Genomic DNA, 26,203 nt, shown 5'->3' on the forward strand with positions numbered 1-26,203 from the left:
TGCTGTTGGTGTCTCTACAGAAGTGAGAAGCAGATTCATTTAACAAATACCTGTCCAACAAAATAAAACAGAAGGGAAAAAATGTTTTAAATCACACAGACCAGGTTGCCTGACTGCTCAGAGGCGTTAACCTACGAGTCTCGAACAGCTGAGAAGCCTTGGTCACATATACAGCATAGACAGCAGAGGGCGCTGTACAGCTAGTCTGAGGTTTCCCCCTTTTGTAGCATTCAGATCAGCGCCCCCAGGAGCTGCGTGCCGGATGGGCCCCCTCGGAGTGGATCCACAACGCCAACGAAAAAGTTGAAAGCTTGGTGTTCCATTGCTGATTTATATCACTCTACTTACCTTCCAGGCTGTGCTGTGGCACTGAATATCAATATTAGTTGTCATTTGTGACCTTATAAGACTTGTAATGTGAGTTGGTTCAAAAAGACATCACGATTGGTTGTCTTTGTGGGTACAGGTTCCTCGTACACCTGCAGACACTGCAAAATGTCGGGCATGCAGGGAGAACCAAGCAGCAAAGGGTTATCCCCATCACTGACCAGCTGGGGGACGTGGAAGGGGCCAAAGGAGAGGTTACTGGGAAGGACTGGGAAGCCTGGTGGTAGATGTGCTGGGGGATCATGCAGAGATCTGCCCTGCGTGTGTTACAGGTTAACGCGCCATTATTATATATGATGTTTCCCTCAAAGAGGTTAATGATTTACACATTTCCACTGTACAGATTTTGCACCAAAGGTTAGGTTACATTTAGGTGAGGACTGGGGATACGGCAGATGGTTTACTATCCGCCAGCAGGTGGCGACATCATCCACCAACCAGGCTAATTAATATAAAACCAGCTCAGGGGCAATACGGCTCACAGCAGTTTGGCCTGCTAAGTGAATAATGCTCATTTGTAGTCAACTCTTGTTCACATTTTGTTCATGTTACTCTGGAATTACACACAGTGACAGCAGTTTGAATAACAGGAGTTAAAATGACTGTCAAATCAAGTAAAAACCATGTAAAAGTGGAGTAGGACAGCACATAAATTTAGGGGTGACTGATGTGTGAACATTTCCCTTGTGGAGACAATCGGGATATTTCCTGATGACGGCAGGACATTTTACCCACATGATGTGTGCGATCAAACCATGTCACAAGCCACACTGAACCACAAAGGACAGGCTTTGGTATAAAACCGACATTACTGTGATTTATTATCATGAACCATGAAAACAGCCAAACTAATGCTGTGTCCGAGTCTCTCTTTCGCACAAGCGCACACACACACGCACCCACACAACCACACACACGCAGGCACGCACCCACACACACACACACACACACACACACGCAGGCACGCACCCAGAAATAATAAAAAAGACGAAAGTGAAATGTAATAATCCAGAGAAGATTAAGGATAAAAACGGTGCTACTGTCACAGAAACATTCAGCTTTGCAAAGAGAGCTCTTATTTACAACAATATTCCAAAATGGGATGGGAGCGAATTGTACAAGCGTAGAAAACAAAAGAAGCAACTATTTACACGTGTCTGTAGAGAGCTGGACGAACCATCTCTACATTAAATTACATTTCTACAAATAACCATTCAGATTCAAAAATAAGATGCTAGCGCCCTACCTACAGGTAAGTCCTCACTCAGGCCGAGTTTACCTCGCATGCAGTGCGCACACGTGGACTGCACGGCCCTTACACACGCACGCACACTCACACGCACACTCCTGGGGCAGTGAAGTGGACTACCAGAAGCCTCTTATCAATCTCTGCACTGAAGCAAAGATTATTTTCTTTTTCTTTTTTTTACATGAAGGAATAAAAAAAATAATTCTGTATTTTCTTTTGTACAAAAAGCCATTTTCTTTGCTAAAATGAGCCACTAAATAAACAAATAAATGGTTTAAGAGGACAGACAAAGGACAGAGAATGAGAAATGACTTCAACAGACAAATGGGGTGTGGAAGCTGGAATGGGCTAGATCTGGGGGGGGGGGGGGACAATGGACAGACAGGGGTGACTACAAAGTTAAAAGGAGACCAGTACCTCGGCCAGGAGGTGTGAGAGGATGGTGATGAGCACCGTGATTTGTGAGACATCCTGTGAAGTCTCCTTACAGGATTTCTTTAGTCTTTTTCTGTTAAAAAGTACCCTTTCTGCCTCTGCTTTGTGGACGGGTACTCTGAGGGTATTCACAGGTCACGCCACGGTGTGCCTGCGAGCTGCGGGGCAGGCGGCTCAGTGCCACCCCGAACCAAGGTACCCTGTGCTGTGGAAAGGGGCAGAGGAGGCCGCAGCCCCCCGTGTGCCATTGGGCAGCTGAGGGGGCGTGGCCTGGGACGGCGTGGGCGCGGTCTGCTGGGGAGGAGGCGGGGGCGGAGGAGGGAGCGCCCCCTGCTGGTGGACCTGGTAGGCAGCGGGTGTGACAGAAGCAGCAGTGCTGGAGGCCCCCGGGTGGAGGAGGGGCGTCTGAAAAGCTCCCATCGCCTGGAAATGATGCCCGGCCTGCAAGGGTGGGTTACCGGAAGGGGCGGGAGGCGGAGGCGGGGGGGGCGGGGGGGCCTGCTGCAGGGACAGTAACGTGCTGCTCCCCGACTGCTGTGGGGGGGCCTGGGCCTGCGGTGGTGGAGGGGGGGGCGGCGGCGTGGAGCCCAGCAGGTGTGAGGGGGGAGGGGCCGAGTTCACCAGGAGCGGGTGCTGTTGCACGGGCGCCAGGCTGACATGCAGCAGGGAGGGGCCCGGGTGCGGGGGCGGGGGGGGAGGTGGGGGTGGGGCCGCTGAGCTCTGGTAATGCAAGGTGTGGTGCGTCTGTATCAGGGGCTGGGAGCCGGCAGCGAAGGGGGCCACCACCGTGGGCTTATAGCCAGCAAAGGAACCCGCAGAGGTGGCAGTCTGGCCTGGAAACATGGTAGCAGAGACAGGAGGAGCGGGGGGCGGCGGGGGTGGGGGTAGGCCTGCACCCTGGGGGTTGAATTGGGGGTAGGTTGCTGGGCCTGTGGGAGCCGGGGCCTGAGCCTGAGCCTGAGGCTGTCCCAGAAGGAAGGAGCGCTGACTCCGGTAGGGAGAGCCCTGGGGTTGGGCCTTGGGGGAATGCAGCAGCGAAGGTCCAGGGTACAGACTCTGGGGAGCCCCGGTGGGCCCACTGTGCAGCTTGCTGGGGGTCAGAGGGACCGACTTGGGTCCAGGTGGCTTGCAGGCGAGCTGGATGCTGGAGGTGCGAGGCTGGCTGTCGTTATCCTCCTCCTTTCCTGGGCGACTCAGAAACTGAGGAGGTGCAGTGGGCCCAGGTGAGCACGGCTAGGAGGAGGGAGTGAGGGAGGGAGATGCAACAGGAGCCGTGAGTCATCTTTGCCACAGTTGTGAACAGTGAGTCACAGTGCAGTAGTGTGGAGCACCAGGATGGATGTCAGTGAAAACGAAGGGGCCCCTCACCTTATGGGACTGTGGGCTGCGGCAGCTCCGGTGCGAGCCGGGAGAGGGGCACTCTCTCAGAGCCCCTCCCTCAGCAACATCGCCATCTCCAGCATCTGAAACACAGTTCAGGTGGCATCCAATCAGTGGAGGTTTTGAAGAGAAAATCTAATTTCATACAAGCAAGTAACAGTTCCAGCATATAAAACTGCTAAGGATTAAAAAATTAAAAAAAAATAAAAAAACTTTTGATAATCGATTAATTAATGAGTGAGCGATCGACTAATCAGTCAAACCAAAACACGGTTTCATAAAATGTACAAGTATAAGCGCAAGTTTTATTTAAAAATAACGAAGACATTTAAGTCACAGTGAAAACTTTAAAATAGATGTTCCCTACACTGTGTAAAGTGATAAAGTGGCATAGAAACAAAGATCAACCATGCCCTTCATCCGGAGCTTGCTAATGATTATACTGTATTCCACAGTACAGGGCATTTTGATGGCATTTTCTAACAGTGCTATTCCAGGATTTTGAAATCCTTGTGATAAAATTTGACAAGTACAAATGGGGAGACGGAAGAGTGAATTGTGAACTGGGTTAAACACACCAACTTTGCTAGGTGATGCTTTCATTATACGCAATTTACACAGCAAACCACATCGATCAAAAGAATGGTTGTCGACTATTTTCACTGCCAATTATTACCAGTTATTAACTGTTATTAACTGTTTCAACTAAATGGCTGCTTAGGGCCCAGTGGCCACCAGGGGGCGCCCCTATCTGATCAGCCTACCAGAAAGGGAAGGCGGATGACAAACATCATCTAGGTGAATTACATTTTCTTTAGGACCCTAAAAAGGTTTGGGCCAACCCTGGGAGTCAGTCTACAGAGGGGAAGGCCTCTCAGGCGGCCAGCAAGACGTGCCCAGGCCTCCGCGGTCTCACCCGTGTCTCTGTCCTTCCGGTGGTCACTCAGCAGCAGGGCCCGCTGGTAGCTGCGCTCCCTGGCCTGCTCCACAGAGGTGGACGATGTCCTGCTCAGAGACGCAGAAAGGGCACGCTTGAGTCCACAAGCACACAGACACAGAGAGACAGAGACACACAGACACAGAGACACAGACACAGAGACACAGACACAGACACAGAGACACAGACACACAGAGACACAGACACACAGAGACACAGACACACAGAGACACAGAGACACAGAGACACAGAGAATGCCGCTTCTGTACACAGACGGTTCACAAGGGTTGCTAATAGCTTCGGATTCATGCAGAATGAATGTTGAGCACAAATTACACCTAAATGAAGCTCATTTTAAATGTTGTGTCAGAGTACATGTCTGTGTGTGTCTGTGTGCGTGTGCATACAGGGGGAAGTGCCTTCGTACCACTGTCCTTCTCGGCCGTCCCTCTCCCCCAGGGACTCGCCATCCTCGCCGGGCAGGAATGCCTCAGGGCCAGACTGGATGCCTGGCTCTGGAGCCACATCGACAGCGACAGGGCAGCCTTCCACAGCACTGCCGCCGCACAGTCCCACCAGATGGGGCACTGCAGAGCCAGGAGAGTCGCAGTCCACCTTGGAGCCGCTGCGCTGGGCCTCCCGCTGGCGTTTCCGATACTCCAGAAGCGACACCTAGGAGCAGACGCCGGGGGTGAGTCGGGCCAGAAGGGGTAGACGGACCCCCCAGCTCCAAATCTACAGCAAACCAGTGCCAAACCTGACACCAGTAGCACCACTCACTGGCTGATCTGTCATGTGACCCAATTAGCAAAAGACAGCACAGTCTACGTTCTACATTTGTCTAAATTATCTGATAACGCTACAACACTAATCACTTCTCACCTTCTTTTTCTGCGGGGGGGTGTGGGTCAGCAGGTCCCCCCCCAGAGAACGCGCCATGGCCACGGTGCCCCCCTCGTCGGCGCAGGTGTAGAAGAGCCCCCCTCCCTGAAACTCAAGCCGGAATCTGCTCGGAAGGCCCCCGGCTCCAGCGTGTGGGAGGGGGTCAGGTCGCGTAGATTGGAGTTCACCGTGGAGAAGGAGAGGCCCGCCCCCTCCGGACTCTTCACCCAGGACGGGTATGACGGGGCAGGGGGGTCCGGAGGAGGCGGGTCCACTGCCCCCTCAAGCCCCACCTCCCCTGAGTCTTCGGGCCCGCAGTCCTGGGGCTCTAAGGGCTGGGGGCTCTGTGTACCCACAGGCTTCAACTCCTGGGGAGGGAGGTCCATGCCACTGGTCTGCAGGGAGGGCGAGGAGAGCAGCGACGGGGAGAGCTCCGCCTGGGGGGGTCAGGACAGGAGGCTCAAGTGTGCTTTGGGGAAGTTACTACACAGCTAGAAGTACCTTAATGTTACACACACACACAGACACACACACACAGACGCACACAGACAGACACGCACGCACACAGACACGCACGCACACAGACACGCACACACACAGACACGCACACACAGACAGACACGCACACAGACAGACACGCACACAGACAGACACGCACACAGACAGACACGCACACAGACAGACACGCACACACACACACAGACAGACAGACAGACAGACAGACACGCACACACACAGACACGCACACACACAGACAGACAGACAGACAGACACGCACACAGACAGACACGCACACAGACAGACACGCACACAGACAGACACGCACACACACAGACACGCACACACACAGACACGCACACAGACAGACACGCACACACACAGACACGCACACACACAGACAGACAGACAGACAGACACGCACACAGACAGACACGCACACAGACAGACACGCACACAGACAGACACGCACACACACACACACACACAGACAGACAGACAGACAGGCACACACACAGACAGACAGACAGACAGACAGACAGACAGACACGCACACACACAGACACGCAGACACTCCTGCTTTCTACCTCCTGAGTGCTGGCTCTCCGGCTGCCTTCGGGGGAGCTCTCCGGAGAAGACTCACTCTGAAAAGCCACAAACATCTGAATAAGTCACGTCTGCCCTGACGGGACATGCTGGTGTACGCGTGCAAGCCTGCATGTGAGCGTGCGCGCACACTCACCTCTAGGTGGGTGGGGTGAGGCCCCATGGGGGGGCCATGCGGTGTGGTGGAGAGCGTGACCTCAGTATCCTGGTCCTCAGAGCGGGGGCGCGGCAGTGTGGACAGGCTCAGGGGGCCGCCTGGCATTTCTGGGAGGTCGGGGCGGGTGGGCGTGGCATAAGGGGATCCATAAGGGGTGGAGCCCTCCGACACGCAGGCGTCCAGTGGGCTGAGCCGCCGCTTTTTAAGGGGGGCGGGGAGCTCTGCGGGCGGGGCAAGAGAGCAGCGACCATTACCAGAGGTGGAAATTTCCGGTCCAGAAAATACAAATCCAGACCAAGATTTTGTTCAAACAAACCAGTTGACTTTGTATGTTCAACTGGGTGGATGGAACAAAATCATGGTCGGAATTTTTACTTAATTTTCACCTCTGACCATTACAGCCACTGCAGGCCCTCCGGCCTCGGGATGCCCCAGGACGGAGGAGGGTGCCCCCTTACCGAGTAAAGTGCAGCTGCCGTTGAGGGCAAGCAGGCCATCCAAGTCGCCGTTGACAGGGGGGCTGAGGGGCCCCTCCCGGGGTAGGGAGAGGGCCGGCCGCCCCGTCGGGCTGGAAGACCCTTCTTCCTCCAAGGCCTGCTTGAGCCAGCGCTGCACAGAGAAGGGGGGGCGGACATGAGCGGAGAGCCGACCCTGGAGACGCCCGCGCTGGCCCCGAGTGGAGCCCCCGCCTACCTTCTTACAGGAGCCCGACGTGGGAGGGGTCTCTGGGAGCTCGCGGGAGCGGCGGCGGGCAGAGGGCACGCCCGGGGTGCCAGGGCTGCGACCGGACAGGAAGGGCGAGGAGAAGCGGATGTAGTGCTTGGGCGTGCTGTACACCTGGGGGCTGCAGGTCAGGCCCGGCAGCGAGTTCAGCTGCGTGGCCAGAACCTCAGGGTCACTGCTGATGCGCAGCGGCCGCTCCGGGGGGGGCTCCGGCGTGCAGACCGGGGACTCCTGCTTCTCCACCATCCACTCGCTCATTAAGTGCTGTGGGGGGGCGGGGAAGCATTAGCCATCAGCCCTTGTCATGTCACCCTGTGGCTGAGGCTGAAATTCCCAGGCCTGTGACAGCATACGGCATGACGCAAGGGTTGCCATGGTGATGATGGGCATGATCCGGCAGAAATGGTACCTTTTTAGTCTTGGGGTACTTGTTAGTGGCACGGCTAGGGGGCGCTGGCGAGCTGCTGTGTGGGGGGGTGGTGTCCGGAGGCTGGGCTGGCGGCGGCTTAGGCTCAGGGATGGGGGGCACGGGCTCCTCGCCAGCCTCGGGGGGCGGGGCCTCCGGGCACTCGCCAGGTGAGGCGGGCGGCAGGTCGGAGCAGGTGCTGGCGGTGCGTGTGCGGCGCCGCTGCTGCCCGATGTGGGTGCGGCTCCGCGACAGGCTCTTGCGCTGCTTGGCCCGGCTCACCTTGGCAGCGCTCGGCTTGGCTGACGGTTCCTCCTTCAGCACCTCCAGCTGGGGCTGGGGGGGGGGGGGGGGGTTAGATGTTAAAGTGGCAGCACGTGGCTTTGAGGTTCCTGGGGCAGGGGGACGGGGGCGTGTGGCCCCTACCTGCACCACACTGGGGGCCTCTGCCTCGGGAGTGGCAGGGGACTCCTCCTTGACGTCCACCTTGGTGCCGATGCGCTCCAGGGCCTGCTCCCGCCGCTTCTCCCGCTTCTCCATCCGCGCGAAGGCCTGCAGGATGGCCTCCATCTTCCTCTCCTCACGCGTCTGCAAGGACAGGGGGGTGGGAGGGGCACGCAAAGAGGCGTCAACGCTCCCCGCAGTCTGACCAGGTGGGGGCGCCGGGTCACAGTGCAGTGCTAACTGCAAAGCTGACCGCGATGAGCAGAGGGACGAGCAGCAATGGCGGGGGGGGGGGAGAGGGGTGGCAGCCACACAAGGTACAGCAGAAGGGGAATTCAAATAAAGAAGGGGAATAAAACAGGCATGTATGATATACTGAGTGTGAGTGGAGTGTGTGTGCATGAGCGAGAGCGAGAGAGAGAGCGCGAGAGAGAGAGAGAGAGAGAGAGAGAGAGAGAGAGAGAGAGAGAGAGAGAGAGAGAGAGAGAGAGAGAGAGAGAGAGCGCAAGCTTGGGACTCACGGGGCATCGCTATTCTAAGCAGGACCTTTAAAGCTTAATGTGGAGCTTGGCTGGGACAGCAGGCCAGCTTGCAGGGGGTGCTGGGGGGGGTGCTGGGGGGGCAGAGCGTGTGCCCGATAATGTGCCCTGGGACACTCAGGCCGCAGTGAGGTCATATGCTTCCCCGCCCCCCCAGAGAAAAAGAATAGTTTGACCTAAATTTACTCCCACAGATGGCACAGATAGAACTGTTTGGAACGAGGGGAGGCGCACTGCATGCTGGGACATGTACCAATGCATGCTGGGAAAGGTCACTGCTTAGTTGCAGGGTAAGAGTAAGAGCTCAGCGACAGAGAGCCAGACACCTGCCACCTTCCCAGAGTAACCAGCACGCCCATGTGAGAGGCACCTTCCAAAATGCCAAACCAGGGGGGGCACCAGCAGCAGACACGGGCGTTTGCGTGGCTAAGAGTTAGCATCACCCAGTACCATTTCAGAACAAAGCAGGACCCTGGGGGTACTGATGACGAGGGCAATAGGAAGCAAGGCGGAGGAGAGGAGAAAGGGTCAGCCTGGGGGGGCGAGAGAGCAGGGGCAGCACCAGCGGATGGCCTGGGGGGGCGAGAGAGCAGGGGCAGCACCAGCGGATGGCCTGGGGGGGCGAGAGAGCAGGGGCAGCACCAGCGGATGGCCTGGGGGGCTGCAGACACCCCACAACCCCAGAGGAGGTACAGCCACCCTGAACTTACCATCTTCCTCCTCCTTTCTGCAATCTGCTCCTCTGACTCCATCTCTACTTCACTGCTAATGGAGGTTCTCTCTTCTATGTCCTCAATTAACTCAGGCTCCTGTAAGAGGGGAGAGGTGGGGCTGTATCACAGCTGTGCTGTCAGTCTGGCTACAGACTAGAGAGAGGTGGTGGTGGTGGGGGGGGGGGGGGGGGGGGGGCAACGCGTAAAGTCCACCACTGCAGGACTGTGCACGCCATGACTATGACAGATCCGGTCCTCCCATAGCGCTTACGAGACTGACTGCTCAGTAAGGCACAGTGACTGTGTCACCCCAGCCTGTGGAGACCAGGCCCCTCGACCTTGACCAGGCCCCTCGACCTTGACCAGGCCCCTCGACCTTGACCAGGCCCGCGATTCATCTCAGCTGAGGCGAGCTTCACCTCCTGCCTGCCTCAGCGCATCCCTGATTTGGACGGCCTTCCCTACGAGATCATACGGTGCCCCGAGGCTAGAAAGGACGACCCGCTGGCGAACACTGCCACAGCCGCCTGACACCCTCCGGAGATCCAAGCGGCTCCCACTCCCCCCCCCCCCCCACAGGGGGCCAGAAACACAAGAGACGACGAAAGAGTGAGCGTGACCAAACAAGGCGGGTGTATGGCATGATGTAAGGGTTGCCATGACGATGACAGGCGTGATGAGGGTGGCAGGGCAGGTACCTGGTTGTTGGAGATGGAAAGGCGCAGTGGGGACATCTTCCTGTGCTTGGCCTCGCAGGCTGCCTTGCCCTTGGCTCCCTCGTAGTCCAGCGACACGTTCTGGTTCTGGGCCGTCTCGCTCTCCCGCTCGCGGGGCGCCTCCTTGTCCTTGCGGCCGCGGCGGCGCCGCGACTCAGGGCCAGAGCTCAGGTTCTCCGTGGGTTCCGTGTTGTGCCTAAGCACCGGACACTCGGGGTTCTCCTTTAGACACGCGCAGTCCACTTTGTACTTGCTGCGAGGATCAGGGTGCGGTAAGGGGAGGGGGGTTATGATGGCATGTGTGCGTGTCACGGCGTTGTATATCACAGGTGCTACGTGCGAGAGCACTCACCAGCTGCCGTAGTCATAGTCGAAGTCGATGGTGATCTCGTTGCCCTTGGTGATGGGCTTCACCGAGTAGATATACAAGTGCAGGGTACCGCCCTCGATGGCGTGCCGGACCTGGGGACACGGGCGGGGTCAGGGGGGGCCACAGGGGGGGCGCTGCATGCCAGCGGCCAGTGGGGCAAGGGGGGACCTACCTCTGCGTTGGGGGTGCAGGACCGGCGGATGAATCGGGCCTCATTGCCGAAGCTGCGAGCGTCCACGCACATCTCCAGCCCGTGGAATTTGGAGTAGAAGAGTACGAATGGGTAGGGCCTGGAGACACCGAGGGGGGGGGGGGGGCTCGTAAGACAGGGACATGCTGAGGGGGGCATCCAGAGCGGCAAACAGACACCTGTGGAGCTGGCCTGCCCCCTACAGGCGGAGCTGACCCACTACAGCACACAACCCCAGGGCCCCGGCCCAGCCGACCTCACCTCTTGAAGAAGTAGCCGTTAGCCTCGAACTGCTGCCGCAGCATGAACTTGCCGCGGTACTCGATGATGAGCGCGTCCGCCGGCAGGTCGCGCACAGCCTTCAGGATCTTCTTATTCCTCTGCACCTGGCTCTGAGAGACCAGAGCGGAGGTCAGTGCTGAGGGGGTGGGGCCCGCACACGCACACGCACACGGGTCACTGAAGTGCGCACGCACCTCCACCGGCGGCTTGAAGGAGGCGCTGTGGCTGCTGCAGTCGGCCGCCTTGGCCTCCCCCGGCCCCTTCATGCTCAGCAGGAGCTGCATCTCCTCGCTGTAGCGATTACTGCCTGCCTCCTCGTATTGCTCCACCCAGGCCTTGATCGTGTTCTCCCACAGGGAGGGCGAGTCCGTGGGCTCCACCTCAGGAGCGGTGCCCTGGCAGGAGAGGAGGGGAGGAGAGGAGAGGAGAGGAGATCACTCAGTGCAGAGTACCCAAACCCAGAGTCCACCACAGGCACACGAGTGTCGATGCGGAAAAGCACCTACTTTTACGCGGGAGGACTTCCTGGATCCCTCACGAAAAGCCTGTGGGAGAGAGAAGCAGAGTGAGGTCACACAGCCCCACGCACGCCGGGCTCCCCCCCCCCACACGCACGCCGGGCTCCCCCCCCCCACACGCACGCCGGGCTCCCCCCCCCCACACGCACGCCGGGCTCCCCCCCCCCACACGCACGCCGGGCTCCCCCCCCCCCCCCCCCACCCCCCACACGCACGCCGGGCTCCCCCCCCCCCCCACACGCACGCCGGGCTCCCCGCACCTTCTTGGCCCTGGCAGGGGCTGCAGGTGGCTCCTTGTCCACGCTCTTCTTGCGTTTCTTCTCGGCCTGCTTGCTGGGCGTGCGGGCTGTGCTCAGCGCGATGCTGGCCGCCGTGTGCTGGAAGGCCGTGTACAGCTCCAGCGGCACCTCATCCCCACTCTCTGTGGCGCTGGTATCTCCATCTGCCAAGGCATGGGCGTGCGGACGGCTGTCACAGCCATACGGACCTCACACCACATCAGGATTTGAACCCGCGACCCTGCGATTCTGCACCAGCGATGTCGCGCGGTTTCCACTTTTGCCGACAATTTAAATGTCGTGGCACAGCACAGACCACTGGGTGGCAGTGTGACACAGCTCAGACCACCCAACGTTAGTGTGTCCTTCATTTACAGTCAATATGTAATTGCAAAATACATTCCCAAGTATATCACTTCAATTTGCGCAGCACAAACCAAAATTAGTTATGGTATTTTTATTTTAACAAGAAAGCATGGTTCTAATTTTTTTTGATACGACTTGCTTTTCCAGAAAACGACACTCACAAACTGAGGAGTAACTGTAATGCGTGAATGCGGGTTTCCGCCACACGGGGCAGCGTGACTCCACAGCAGACACACGGCCTAGAGGCAGCCTCTCACCTGACATGTTCTCCCGCTTCCGGGTCTGCAGCAGGACGGCCCGGTCGCGGTCCAGGCTCCGAGGCTGGCAGCGCTCACAGAGGTACGTCTCAGGAATGTGCTGCCGCTCGATGCCCATGCAGTCTATGTGCTGCCACACACTGGTGAGGCAAAATGAGCATCAGTAGTGTGTGTGTGTGTGTGTGTGTGTGTGTGTGTGTGTGTGTGTGTCTGTCTCGGGGCATGGCACCATGGGAGGGACACCAGGGGGGTGGTGACAAGGGGACCTTGTGCAACAGCTGATGGGGGGACATGGGAGATGCCAGGTAAACGGCAGGGGGACAAAGGCTGAGGACCACACTAAACAGGTGGGGGGGGGGGGTGTCCACATCGGGGCAGACAGGCGGCCTCCTCACCTGCACTTGTCGCAGCAGATCATGTAGCCGTCGTCGTGGGTGAAGCCACAGATGCAGCGAGTGACATCGGCCCCATAGCTGCTGTCCTCGGAGGTGCTGAGTGTGGTGCCGCGGGACGCCTCGTCCTGGTGGCCAGGCACAAACAGGCTCTCGCTGGCACGGATCAGGACCGCCGGGGGCGAGGCTGGCGGTGTGGGTGGGGGCCGCGCGCCGTAGTTGTGGTCCTGAAGGGAAGGCGGGAGGAGCCATTGAGCGCCGCCAGGCGATGGTGACATTTAGCGAAAGGAGCTTGCATATGTGGGTCAGCCAGGGGGCGCTCTACTCACAGCATAGGGCAGGCCGACGTAGCTGTGCGTGGGCTGAGAGCTGCTGCCGTAGCCCTGGTGGGGGTAGCTGTACTTCACCAGCACAGAGCTGGCCTCCACTGATTCAGGCCTGCTGGACAGAGGGGCAGGTCAGGGGGAGTACGGGGCGAAAGCAAGGGCCCAAACACAGGAGCTGCCACCTTTCACGCTAATGGAGCCCTTTTAGAATACGACTTTGGACTGAAGCTGGAACCTGGCCCCTGGCGCTTTCAAACAGGTCCAGTCTGCGGCCAGAGTTACAACCTGAGAATTTTGGGGAGGTGCTGGTTAATCTCCAAAATCAAAATGATATATTATCAAGCCAAGCTGTATTTTCTATGAACCCTAATGTTCATGCATTCTGATCCCATCTGAAAGAAATGGAAACTGTCCCGCCAATCAATATGCAACCCCCACCCCCCCCCCAAAAGTACTTCAGTCTGCGGTCATTAAAAGGATGGGAACCCCTACTGCAAAATGTTTTCAGACTCATGGTAGGATAAGCTAACCACACCAACATGAAGCTCAGCTGGGCGGGGGGGAACGGAGAACATGGCCGATGTGTGTGACCAGCCCCCGCCCCCCACTGACTGCAGGGTGCCGACACGGACTCTAATCTCCGTATTATGCGGGCAGTTTGAACAGGGGCCCCTATTTGTTGGTGACGCCCTGCCTCCCTACGGTCACACACAGCCGCCCGGCCTCCATACAGACACGGTCACACACACACACAGCCGCCCGGCCTCCATACAGACACGGTCACACACACACACACAGCCGCCCGGCCTCCATACAGACACGGTCACACACAGCCGCCCGGCCTCCATACAGACACGGTCACACACACACACACACACACACACACACACACACACACACACACACACACACACACACACACACACAGCCACGCGGCCTCCCGACAGACACGGTCTCTCTTACACACACACACAGCCGCACGTCTCCCTACAGACACGGTCTCTCTCACACACACAGCCGCGCGGCCTCCCGACAGACACGGTCTCTCTTACACACACACACAGCCGCGCGGCCTCCCGACAGACACAGTCACACACACTGCCGCGCGGCCTCCCGACAGACACAGTCACACACACTGCCGCGCGGCCTCCCGACAGACACGGTCTCTCTTACACACACACACAGCCGCACGTCTCCCTACAGACACGGTCTCTCTCACACACACAGCCGCACGTCTCCCTACAGACACGGTCACACACACAGCCGCACGGCCTCCCGACAGACACGGTCACACACACAGCCGCACGGCCTCCCGACAGACACGTCACACACAGCCGCACGGCCTCCCTACAGACACGGTCACACACAGCCGCACGGCCTCCCTACAGACACGGTCTCTCTTACACACACACACAGCCGCACGTCTCCCTACAGACACGGTCACACACACAGCCGCACGGCCTCCCGACAGACACGGTCACACACAGCCGCACGGCCTCCCTACAGACACGGTCACACACACACACAGCCGCGCGGCCTCCCTACAGACACGGGCTCTCTTACACACATACACAGCCGCACGGCCTCCCGACAGACACGGTCACACACACAGCCGCGCGGCCTCCCGACAGACACGGTCACACACACACAGCCGCGCGGCCTCCCTACAGACACGGTCACACACAGCCGCACGGCCTCCCTACAGACACGGTCACACACACACAGCCGCGCGGCTCAGCCTCCCGACAGACACAGTCACACACACAGCCGCACGGCCGAACGAAGTGAGAGAAATTCACCTGCGTGATTAATGGATTCTTGCCACATCTACCAAGAAATGTGCGTTCACACTAAACACACAAAGCCTCAGGCTGCTGAAAGAACAAAGCTAAAGAATAAGCACTCAGACTGTGGTACAGAGACCAGCCTGTCCATCAGAGGACTGCTCTGAGCAGCTGCTACTTACGGAAGACTGCCAGAATATTCCAGCCTGCAGTTTTAATAAACACACAATGAGACCGGCAAAACAAACATGTCAAAGGAGAGAGCAGTGAGGAAGCAGAGAGTCTCTCTCTCTCGCATTCACACACACACACACATTAGTTACCAGGAGCAGAGAAAACCTAATGAGCACAGCTCTCAGCCCGGCCTTCCTTGTGTCCCCATTAGCACAGCGAGTGGGACACTTATACTGAAATGGCAAGCTGACAGGCAGCCCTGACGGGGCACTATGGCGATCGCTTGACGGTGCGATGCCGAGATCTCGCCGGTGGAGTGACACGGCGCCCCCCTCCCCCCCACCTACTGCTTCTCGTCTCGGTCTTTGGGACCCGAACCTCAATCCCAGACCCGCGCCGCTCCTCTCCTCGTGCTGCTGCCACTTCCTGTAGCACGTATCGCTCCGTGGCGAAAGCGAAAGCGTGCGAGTAGTGCGACGCCCCGGGGGCAGCGCCGGGGTCACGTCACGGCACGCAGGCACGCTGCCGGCGCAATCTCCTCCCACTCAGTGACTGTGCTCCCACAGTGCACGCATGATGCAGGATGCTTGTGGCGGCCCCCCCCCAGGACACCTCAAGGTAACGACAATGTTCTCCAAGGGGCCGTAATGGATGGGGGCAGGTCTGTACTACAGACCTAAAAAGGCCAATACGATAAAATAACCACAGCTAGAGTAAAATCGGAACAGTAACCATTAAGAGGGAATTAAGATTCGCAAGAGAAAGACAAGAGGAATAAGGAGAGGAGTGGAGGTGGCGGCACACGGACCAGCCCGGTCCCAGTCACTCAAATCGAGAATAGCAGGCGAGGGCCGGGCACGATAAAAATAGCACGGGGACTCATTTCCAGAAAAAGCGTACTACTCGGAGCATGCCACGACGAGCGAGAAGGGCAGAGGAAGCAGCAGCCACCGCCTCAACAGGCAGAGCCAGAAGACACCTCTATCTGTCCCCAGCCATGTCGCAGGCCGGGCTAACGGCACAAGATGAGTCACATTCAGACACCTTTGGGTCGTCGGCTGCCGTCTGCTTAAACAGATTCCGACCTGCACCCCTCGAAAATCTCCTGGGGGCCTGTGGGAAAGAAAGCAGTCCAGGAGACAAACCCAACGCATCCTGCAAACTCTCACTTAGCGGGCAGCGGAAATTATATCCAGGGAGATACGACGGCTCAGAAAGAAGGGCTGTTGCCTCACAACTCCAACATCCAGGGGTTTGAATCTCATCACCTCAGTGTGTAGAGTTTGCCCTCCCCCATCACACGCATCTCGATTGGGTACTATGCGGTCCAACAACATGTGCTTAGACTATGCAACATCTCAAAATTGCCCATAGTGCATGATTGTGTATGATTGTGAGTATGCACGCTTTTGTGCCCAGCGGTGGACTGGCATGTCCAGGCGCGCCCCAGCCGTGGGCCCTGCGCTGCCTGGGGTAGCTTCCAGGGCCCCCTGCTACTTTGGCCAGGATAAGCACTTGGAAGATGGATGGATGATTGTAGCTAAAATGTTCCCAAATGCTGCCCTTGCTTTTAAGCCCCAGGAGACATCATCTAAAACAATAATACATTTGGACGTCACAGTAGTTTCTCTTCACCTTTGGATAAAAGCTTCATTTTTATCCAAATTTAACAGCAGCTTTTACAACTAATTTCAGCTTTCTGTTACACAAAGATAAAGAATGCATGGTTATTCCACTCCAGCCAAAATTACGCATGAAACACCTCCCACACCAGAACTCAGCATGGTCCATAAGCAGGTGTGGTCCATTCTCCGGCATAAGGACCAGCTTGTCAGAGCTGACAAAAGGAGCACAGCACGGTAGCACAGATTAGCCCACAGGGTTGAGGAGAAGGTGGTGGTGGTGTGGAATGCGGAGGTTCACTCACTCTGAGCCAGCAGCCATGTTCAGATACGAGGAGTCGCTCACGTCCTGCCCTACTGGGACCCCTATGCTCATGACGTTCCCTTCTGAGAAATCCTTGTCCTACTGAGTCCGGAGCGTGGGGATCCAAAAGATGGAGGCATTCCAGCCACAGCGCTCATTGCAGACATCTAAGTGCATCCACCAAGCCTGCAAGAAGAGCAGAAACAGAGTGTGTTAGTACTCAAGTTCAGCATGACACACACGCACTGCGATTTACCTGCGTGAAGCTTCCAGTGCAGCTCAAACAAACTCATTAAAGAAAAAATGAAGAGAGCTCAGGCTCTTTACTCCAAACACAATCATTACTCAGAAAGGCCATCATTATCAATTCCAGACTTTAGTGACAACAGCAGTAACCTTTTTGGTCCACTAGAGGGAACCAAACTTACAAAAATCAATTTAAACATGCCAAACAATATAGTTGCCAGTTTTCCTAGAAGACTCATGCATTCTTTCACCCTCTCGCTCATACACACTCCTACAAAAGTTCAATCATAGCCAGATGCCACCTTGTGGCGATCAACCCTTTTTGCTCATATTAAAAATACCCTTAGACACTCAAAGAAGTCTGACTTCAGCAGAGATGTGAAGGCATGGGGATTATTAGTCAATAAAAAGCTAAGAAAGGCTGACACAATGTACACACACACACACACACACACACACACACACACACACACACACACATCCAAACCATCTCTGGCAATGGTTCCAATAGAAGAGGCTACAAGGGACAGTCTGCAGGTGATGCCCTGCAAACTCTCTCTCCGAAATGAGCGACACGGTTGCAGGATGGCATCACCTCCATGTTCCTACGAGCCTGTCTAGAGCAGGGCGGACCAGCCCCCACACATCCTGCCAATGCTATAAATCAATACGGCTGGGGATGCTGACAGATGTACACACAACCCAGCGGGGACACCAGCTTTCACTCGCCCATGGAGGCAGACAAGCCTCTGTTTATGTAGCAGCCAGCGGGGCCAAAGCGTCTGGCTGATTGTCACCACAATGGCATCTTTCAATCCTGGTCGTTCTACTCAGTGAAGTGACTTGAGTCACAAAGAATCACAACGTCTACCGTTGGCAGGAGGACACAGGTGAGCCAATCTGAAAGCTTCTGCGTGAAGGACATTCCAAGATACACCATTCAAAGTTTTGTGCCTGTGTGTGTCTATGAAACAAACATACAGTTACTTCCTTTATAATGATGCAAGAATGACAAACTGCAGCCGCTGCCCAATTTCATCTGATTCACATCCTATATTTAAGATCAGATTAGCTGCATTACTAAAAATGTTTATGGTTTGGCCGTAGAGGTATACTGCCTGGCTCTTAAATGCATCAGCCAGCAGGTTCAGGAACTTCTCACCAACCAACAAAACAGCAGCCAGACTCCAGACTGGAGGCGGGACTGAAGTAAAACTGTCCCATAGCCTTTCAAAGCCTCCACAGGTTTCCGCGCAATAAAACTGCTTCCCTCTGAAACCACCAGTCCGTACTTCAAACAAGGGAAGCCTGCTGTCACTGGTTAAGAATGTGAACACACACGACATCAAATTAGTGTGTGTGTGTGTGAGAAGGTAGTGGTGGTAATGGGGAGGGGGGGTGTAGTGTAATTGGGACTATCAAAGAGACATTCCACCAAGGCCCGCCCACCCACCCTATAGGACAGCATTCTTTTACTCGGAGCCACACAAGGATCGTACCCACAAAACAGGGTGGGAAGTGGGGAGAAAGGGGGTGGGGTTTCTACAAACACACACACAGGAGAGAGACGGCCAGCAAAGCGGAGTCTGTGCTTCACTTCCCCTCCTTCAACAAAGCTGTCAGTCACATGTGAGAAACACCAGCGCCAGACATGTACGGTGTACGCGCACATATACACACATTCCTGCAGCACTCAGTCCCACCCCAGCCTGGCCCCATTACTCACTCACACTAACTCACACACTCACTCTCGCTCTCTCCATACTCTACTTCCAAGGTCCAGGATGGAAAAGCCTGCAACATTGCTCATAATTAAAAGGGAGCTAAACGTCAGCATGTGGAATTAGATCTAACATCAAGATGTCTGCCGAGTCACATGGGGGGGGGGGGGGATGGACATAGAGACATCTGGATAATCATAAGATGGGAGCTTGCAGACTCACTTTCACTGCCCCCCCCCCACCCTCCCATCTATTATCATTTCACAGGAGTACAGTGCCTCACAATGGGGGGGGTGGGGGGGCTGCCCAACCATCTGCATGAAGGATCAGAAGTTAGACTGCAGGGGCAGGAACAAACAATCTCCTAAATGGATACCAGAGTCAGGAATTCCTTTTGTAGAGCTTGGGTGGCAGAGAAGTGTGATTGGAGGTTAGAGCTGAGCATTTGAAAACAATCCTATACTCCTTATATAACCACCCCCCCCCCCCAAAAAAAAAAACCCTCTACTATAGCACAAGTCATTTAGAATTACAGAGGTACTTCACCACACACACACACAAACGGCGACATGCCGGGCCGGGCTGAGCTAGACTACTCAAGCAACTGAATAATTGTCTCCGCCCCACACAGCCAGATGGGTAATCCCACAATCCTTTACTCCGGGAGGAGATCAGGCAGCATGATCTCTGTGGAATCCCAGCAGAACAAGGTCCTGTACTGGCTGCCACCTTTTACTGGAGTTAAGCAAAGACAAGTTCAACGCCTTGTTTTAGGGACTGCCTGTGGACTACCAAGATTGTGGCCGAAAAACTTAATCCAATAGTACTTAAATTAAAATAAACATAGGAGGGAGGTGAGACCGATACTCAGAAAGGTACGAGTATCCAGTAATGCTGCCACATTCAAATGCATGCTCTGCAGAGCACACAAACCCAACCCAGCAGACAATAATGGCCCATGGCCAGCTCTACCAGTCAGGCACAGAAAGCACACAAATGGAGCAGCAGGGTTTGACTACATATCCCATGATGACCCTGGCTACAACTGCATCTCTCTCTCTCTCTCTCTCTCACACACACACACACACACACACACACACACACACACACACACACACACACACACACACACACACACACACACACACACACGTTTGTATTCACATCTTTGTGGGAACTCTCCATTTGTTTCTATGGGAAAAACCTAATCCCAACAATGGCAATTTTAACCCCTACCCAGCCCTAAGCCTAACCATAAGTAACCAAACAAAATTAAAGACTTTTGGCATTTTTAGTCTTTTGACTGCAATCACAGATTATCATAAAATTCAGTTTCCACTTGTGGGGACTGAAAAGGTGGTCCCCACAATGTCATAACAGGTTTTTATCACATTGTGGAGAAATGTCCCCACAGTGTAATACATACATAAACCACTCACACACAAGCACTTTGCAGTCTTCGTAGCTGGACATTCAGTATTTTATTCTCCAAAAACAAGAAACAACACATCGCCTTCATTTCCAGCAGGCAATGCCACGGTTTGTCCTTCTCAGGCTTCCAGACAAAAATCTCCACAGTGAAGACCCAAGAGAAGCTCGCAAGCCCTGAAACGTATGCACTGACATCCGATGTCTTCTCCACTACGACGCGACATGCACGACACACCTTCACTCAGCTGCGCGACACTGTGACTGCGCCCCTAAATCAGACCTTGGATACGTCACCACGCTGTAGTGTTCTTATAAAGCATATACCACATATACAACAGTCTAATAAATTTGTGCAATTTCACCTCACGATTCCAAACAAACCACACTTATCTAGCGAAAAAAAGACCTTAACAGCTAGTCTGGTCAGGGACCATAGTGGAAGCCGGCAATAAGCTGCTACAGAGAGCACAATAAGAGCCGGTTACCTGAGCCGAGTTTCCCCCGGTGCGCTGCCCGTGAAAAGGGGCAGGGTTTGGTAGCCGGCCTCTCAGTGTTCTGTCAGCCCAGGGCTCTCAGTTTCTGGGATCAGCTGAGGCTACCAGACAGACGGTGGGTCAGAGGCCAGAGATCCTGGATGACCACCCAGCGAGCATTCGCTGGAGCCACCCTCTTTTACTAGAAAGCCAATGTAAAGGGCAAGCATGTAGCCTTATAAAGGTTTCTCTATCCAGTCACCATGGGGGGGGGGGGGGGGTAAGGAAATTAAACCAGTGAACAATGACTGATGTAAAGTAGGCAGCATGCTAGCCTCAGCCCAGCATCCTGGGAAGGTGAGGGGAGGGGGACCCTGGTAAGTTTCGCAGTTTCTCCCCCATGGGATCCATGTCACTCTGACACAAACCATCAGATGCTTCCCATGACAGAATGCTTCATGAAGGGGGTGGCACTGAGTTGTGTAATACCCATAAAATAATAAACAGCGGGGATTGGGGGGGGGACAGGGGGACGACTCTAGACTTTGTTTCTGCAAATGTATATAAAAAATTTAAAGGATTTGGGAAAATGAGAGGAAGGAGCCCAATCTCCGTCCCTCTGGGGAAAATGTGAACACACAGCGCCCACTTATGAGAAGCAGGCTGTTAATGACAGACAAGACATGCTCAAAACTGACGCAGTAAATTTGCTCCCTCCGACCTTCACCAGCCTGTCCTGTATCCTGAAAACACGGCAAAACACCGTAGAGAAACCGAAAGGCAGTGAGACCTCCACGCTGTGCATTGTGGGCCGAGCCGTGGATCTCATGCCGGCCGTGAATGTCCTTCAGCCAAAAGAGCCAAGGCATTTTAACTGACTGACTGGGCTACCATGCCTGTGTCAGCGATGAAGACAGGGGTGAGGGGAGAGGGAACCTCACGGCAAATCGGCATCATCAGCCCAACACAAAACGATAGGAGGTCCCAAACAGCGCACAAAACAAGCCTGAAGTGGGATTAGTGAAGAACCGTGAGCATCCACCAGAAGTTGGGCTGGAGCTGGACTCCGAAACGCTGGCATGCCACACACACCTTTCGCTGCCTGCAGCTTCCATCCAAATTAACCACAAACCTGCAGCCTTTTCCTGCTTGTTTCAAGTCAGAGTGGCCCCACACTGCGATACAGGGGAAAGGGGGAAAAAAAACTAGTCTGGCAACAACATAAAACCAGCATTCTTATGGAAGCTGCCAACGTTTCCGCCACAGAACTGTATCCAACTTGCCTCACAAGCCAGCTGAAAACAGACAGAGCCAACAGAGTCCTTACAGGCGAGTCCGGGCCTGGAGTGGAAGGCGGTGGGGGCTGAGGTGAACACTGTGTAAGGCCTGTGCAGTTATGACCATCAGCAAACCGCAGTTACAGAATTAAAAACCCAGAACGCATTCCTTGCATACTGCAGAAAGATCTGGGGTGATGCAAACAGGATGTGGCTCTTCCAAATAATAATTGGAAATGCTATCAGTTTACTAAAAACTCTCTTTTTGTGTGATGCCCAGGTCTGTGGAATGGGCACAGTTTCTTCTCACGTATCTGGAGATCTGCAGCGCTACTCCTGCTGCTTCACAGCCCCTCCAGACCTACCTGCGAGGTAGACAGTGATGCTAACAGACACTAATAACTCAAACCGCCCAGGTGACAAAATTCTTTTCTTCTTAAAATAAAACCACGACTGAAAATTGAAACTGATGGCTTGGTCAGTAAATATATAGGATGTATCACCAAGGCGCTCTTTATTCAAGCCACCAGGATTCCAGGTCCTCCCCACGGCATAATATCTCAAAAGGAGGCAGATATAAAAAAGATACATAGTACAAATTAATGTCTCACATTTGAGTCTCTCACAACATGAGGGAGACTCACATGCTCACAAACAGCACCCCAAGCATAAATTACAAAGAGAAATGTATTGAGAATAAAAGTCCACTTCTGCACATAATCATTGCTGAAACTAATGTATGATCCCTGGTTTGAGCCAATTGAACCATTAGGGTACAACAATTACATCATTTTCATCTCTTCCATTTTAATCCTGCACTTCCATATGTGCAGCCTGAATGTCATTAAACACTGTATCCTTGGCCTCCGGCTTTCACCTTCCTGGAGAGAGTGACACAGACTGGAAACCACAACTGTAGCTTGTTCCAGCATTAGGTCAATCCGGGGTGGGGGGTGGTGTCTGAAGGACAGACCAGGCTACAGTGCAGCCTAGCGAGGCAACCCGACTCTATGCTTATGTGCATAAACGTAACTCGGAATGACAATCGTCGTAGTGTACGCAAGAAAGAAAACAGCCATTTTAAATTGGGTTTATTAAAAACAATTAAAAAAAAAAAACACGAAACATCACAGATTCAACGACAACAATGTGAACGTCCCGGAGGACTGTTTTCGAACAAATACTACGTATGCATTAGCCTTCATAAAAATCACAGAACCGTCTTTTTACATATTATCACAAAAATGCCTTTACGGTGCACGAATCGTTAAAATGTGGTACATTTCGGAGGGGGCGTGACCCAGCAGCCACATTACGTTATGTTTCCATTTCGTGTAAAATAAACCATTTAAATACGCATGCAGAATGCCGACCAATGTCCTCAGGCAGATCCCATGTTAAGAAACTGGTCTCTTTCTTCCCTTAAACGCGAGAAATCCTGAAACAGCCCCTCAAACGGCCTTTTGCGGGATTCTCAAAAGATGTAGTAACGTCTTCATGTGCGTGTCGGCGCTGCGGAGAGCCCGACCGGCAGCAGGGGTGTGGAAGGATGAACGGATTAAATTACCATATCATCGACCCCGGCCGCCATCTTTACAGCCTTTTCCTGGAGACAGACGGCAGGGGAATCGTGCGGAAGGCAGCGAAAGCAGCCCCCGGCCATTGAAAATGTACCACTTTAGGCGGCATTTTCGCGTCGTCCGGAATATAAAGACATGGAACTCAGCCCAGTTCGACCGACTCCGGGATCAGAAACGTAATCTGCGTTAATGCTCCGCGTAGCTGTCCCCCACCGCGCTTTAGATCTTTAAAACCGTGCGACGCAGGTATGTATATCCAGTCGTCGAAATGCACACCAGCGCGTTCACATGAGGACCATGGGCGGAGGATAGCCCCGACTCAGGCCACCGGGAGCTGTTTCCACGAATCACGCGTCGCCTCCCGTCCTCCGAAGGTGTGCATGCACTAAGAGAAAGGCGCCCAGCGGCCGCCGCTCCACTGTTTTCTTCCCCCGTACAGCCTCCGAGGCTCCCCTCCCCCACGGACGCCAACCCGGACGATCGGCTCGGCCGAGTCCACACGGCGAGTCCGGATTAAGGGTCGAAATGTCACGGGTGTGAAAAGCAGCGGGGACCCCGGCGGTCTCCAGCGACACCCTGCCAATGTCTGCCGCCCAGCCCAGCGACTGACAGCATAGATTCGTATCCGACTCCATATTAACAGACACATCCGACCCTCCCTGTCTGTTATATTATTGTTTTCGTAGCACCATGGCGGGCTTTAAGTGGCGTGCGGCACCGCAGACGTAGCTCTCGGTTCTGGATACAGTAACTATGTAAACAAGGGCGCCCTAGCCGAGCGCTGCGCACCTCTCCTCCGTCTTAAAGACGGACATCACGGGGTCCAGAGCCCCCTGATAGTGTTCATCTTACAGACCCGAGCTCACACTCGCCCGGAGCACCGTATCTATCAGCCAGCGACGCTGCTGTAACCCGCGTCCTCCATGCCCTGGTCCTCCGCTGAGGCTGCGTTAGACGCGAGCAGGCCGGCTGAAACGAAGCTTTGCCCCGCTTGTCGCTCGCAGGAAGCAAGTCGCACTCCGAGCCCCGCGCGTCTCAGACGCACCTCCGCAGCACTTTAAAAATATATACATATTTTAACGGTGTCCGAGCGTGTCAGCGCCGCCACGGAGGGCTAGCTGGCAGAGTCCGAGCGCTGCCCTTCCCGCGGACCGGACGGCACACTCCCCTGGGTCAGCTGGACCCAAATCCGTGCTGTTATCCACAAAGGCCGTGTTCGGAGCTGGTGGGGTAAACGGAGAAGCCCTAGCGGGGTGTTGGGGGCCGTCACGGCGGTAACGGCTACGGCTGGCTAGCGCAGCTAGCAGGCTAACTCGGGCTGTAATTTGATGAGATCCCCTGGTGAAAACTACGTGGCGCGGCCACGAAAAAAGGGGCTTCGGCTCCCTCCTGCAACCGTAAGCGTTCTGACTCACCGTTAATGTCCACTGTAGATGAAACGAAGAAAGGAACCGGGGACCCGGTGAGACCCCGCCGCCCTCGCCTCCACACAACCAAAACAATACTACCGTCTCCACTGCGGATCTTCAAAGGGGGAAATGTTAATGCAACTCAACCCCTCACCTTAAAAAAAATAAAAAAAATAAAACAAAAAAAACTCAACAACTCCTTCTAATTCTTTTCAACGTCACTCCCAAGCTAGTATTTTGGGTTTTCACACGTCCCGAACCGTTTAATTCCCTGTCCTACCTTTAATGACTGATAGAAACTGTATCCACTCTCCTGTCTCTTTTCCCTTTGCAAAAATGGCGGCTCAGGCAGGACCGCTGTGGCTCCGCCCCCTCCCCCGTGAGCCCCCCTTCCTCTGTTCGGCCCCGCCCCTACGCCCTGCGGGGTTCACCCTGCCTCAACCGCAGGGGCGCCCTCAAAGCAGAGTTCGTCGGCAAAAGCGCGTTCACGAGCGAAGAAGGACAGATGCCCACTTAGAGAGATAGATGGGTAAAGAGAAGCAAAACGTAGAATGATCCCATTTGCCGTAAATAAGCACCTATTCGAATGCTTGCATCGTTTGTGCTTGAGGTCCTTACATGTACAAATTGCGAGACATAAGAAATATCTGCTCTAGTAATGCATTCTTGTTACGCAGAATGTTTAAACGAGTGTGCCTTTTATTCTTTTGTATAAAATATTATTACTTTATTAAGCATATTACACTTAAAGCAACTAAATATTCAACGTTTTCCCTTTGCACTGGGCTAATTTAAAGATTACATCTGTTCAAATACAAACGGGAAAGTAGGCTGTGGGAGAGAGATTCATTTTGAATATTCATTAATCATTTTGCTGTTTTGACAGAGCTCAGAATACCGGTATACAGATCAGTAACATCATGTTGCTGTATATGACACTGTAGCATTAGAGAAATCGAGTTCATGTTACACAATGTAGCTAAACCAAGAGAAATAATACTTGTCTCAACTATCAGTGATTTCTGCTTCGGTTACCACTCACTGTAGTAGCCAGGATCAATGCAACCAGTTAGAATGAGGTCAATATTCACATATAGCCACATGGGATATATTTCAGTTAAGTAATGTGTG

The 26,203-nt window shown here is 54.5% G+C and overlaps 1 protein-coding gene across 1 annotated transcript; it reads right to left on the minus strand.

The window, feature by feature from the left end:
- Positions 1 to 1,177: 1,177 nt before the first annotated feature.
- Positions 1,178 to 25,418, minus strand: kmt2e (lysine (K)-specific methyltransferase 2E). Its single transcript, XM_072715324.1, is given in 25 exon segments — positions 1,178 to 3,304; positions 3,440 to 3,534; positions 4,368 to 4,456; positions 4,816 to 5,060; positions 5,271 to 5,365; positions 5,368 to 5,707; positions 6,356 to 6,412; positions 6,511 to 6,752; positions 6,990 to 7,140; positions 7,225 to 7,518; positions 7,664 to 7,996; positions 8,087 to 8,248; positions 9,354 to 9,452; positions 10,055 to 10,325; positions 10,425 to 10,534; positions 10,615 to 10,732; positions 10,894 to 11,024; positions 11,109 to 11,309; positions 11,421 to 11,459; positions 11,693 to 11,874; positions 12,334 to 12,473; positions 12,729 to 12,952; positions 13,055 to 13,163; positions 16,937 to 17,121; positions 25,079 to 25,418. Coding segments are annotated over 24 exon segments (4,857 nt in total). The 5' UTR covers positions 17,008 to 17,121; positions 25,079 to 25,418; the 3' UTR covers positions 1,178 to 2,245.
- Positions 25,419 to 26,203: the final 785 nt, after the last annotated feature.

This window comes from Paramormyrops kingsleyae, chromosome 1 (genome assembly GCF_048594095.1).
Source record: "Paramormyrops kingsleyae isolate MSU_618 chromosome 1, PKINGS_0.4, whole genome shotgun sequence".
Classification (NCBI taxonomy): domain Eukaryota; kingdom Metazoa; phylum Chordata; class Actinopteri; order Osteoglossiformes; family Mormyridae; genus Paramormyrops; species Paramormyrops kingsleyae.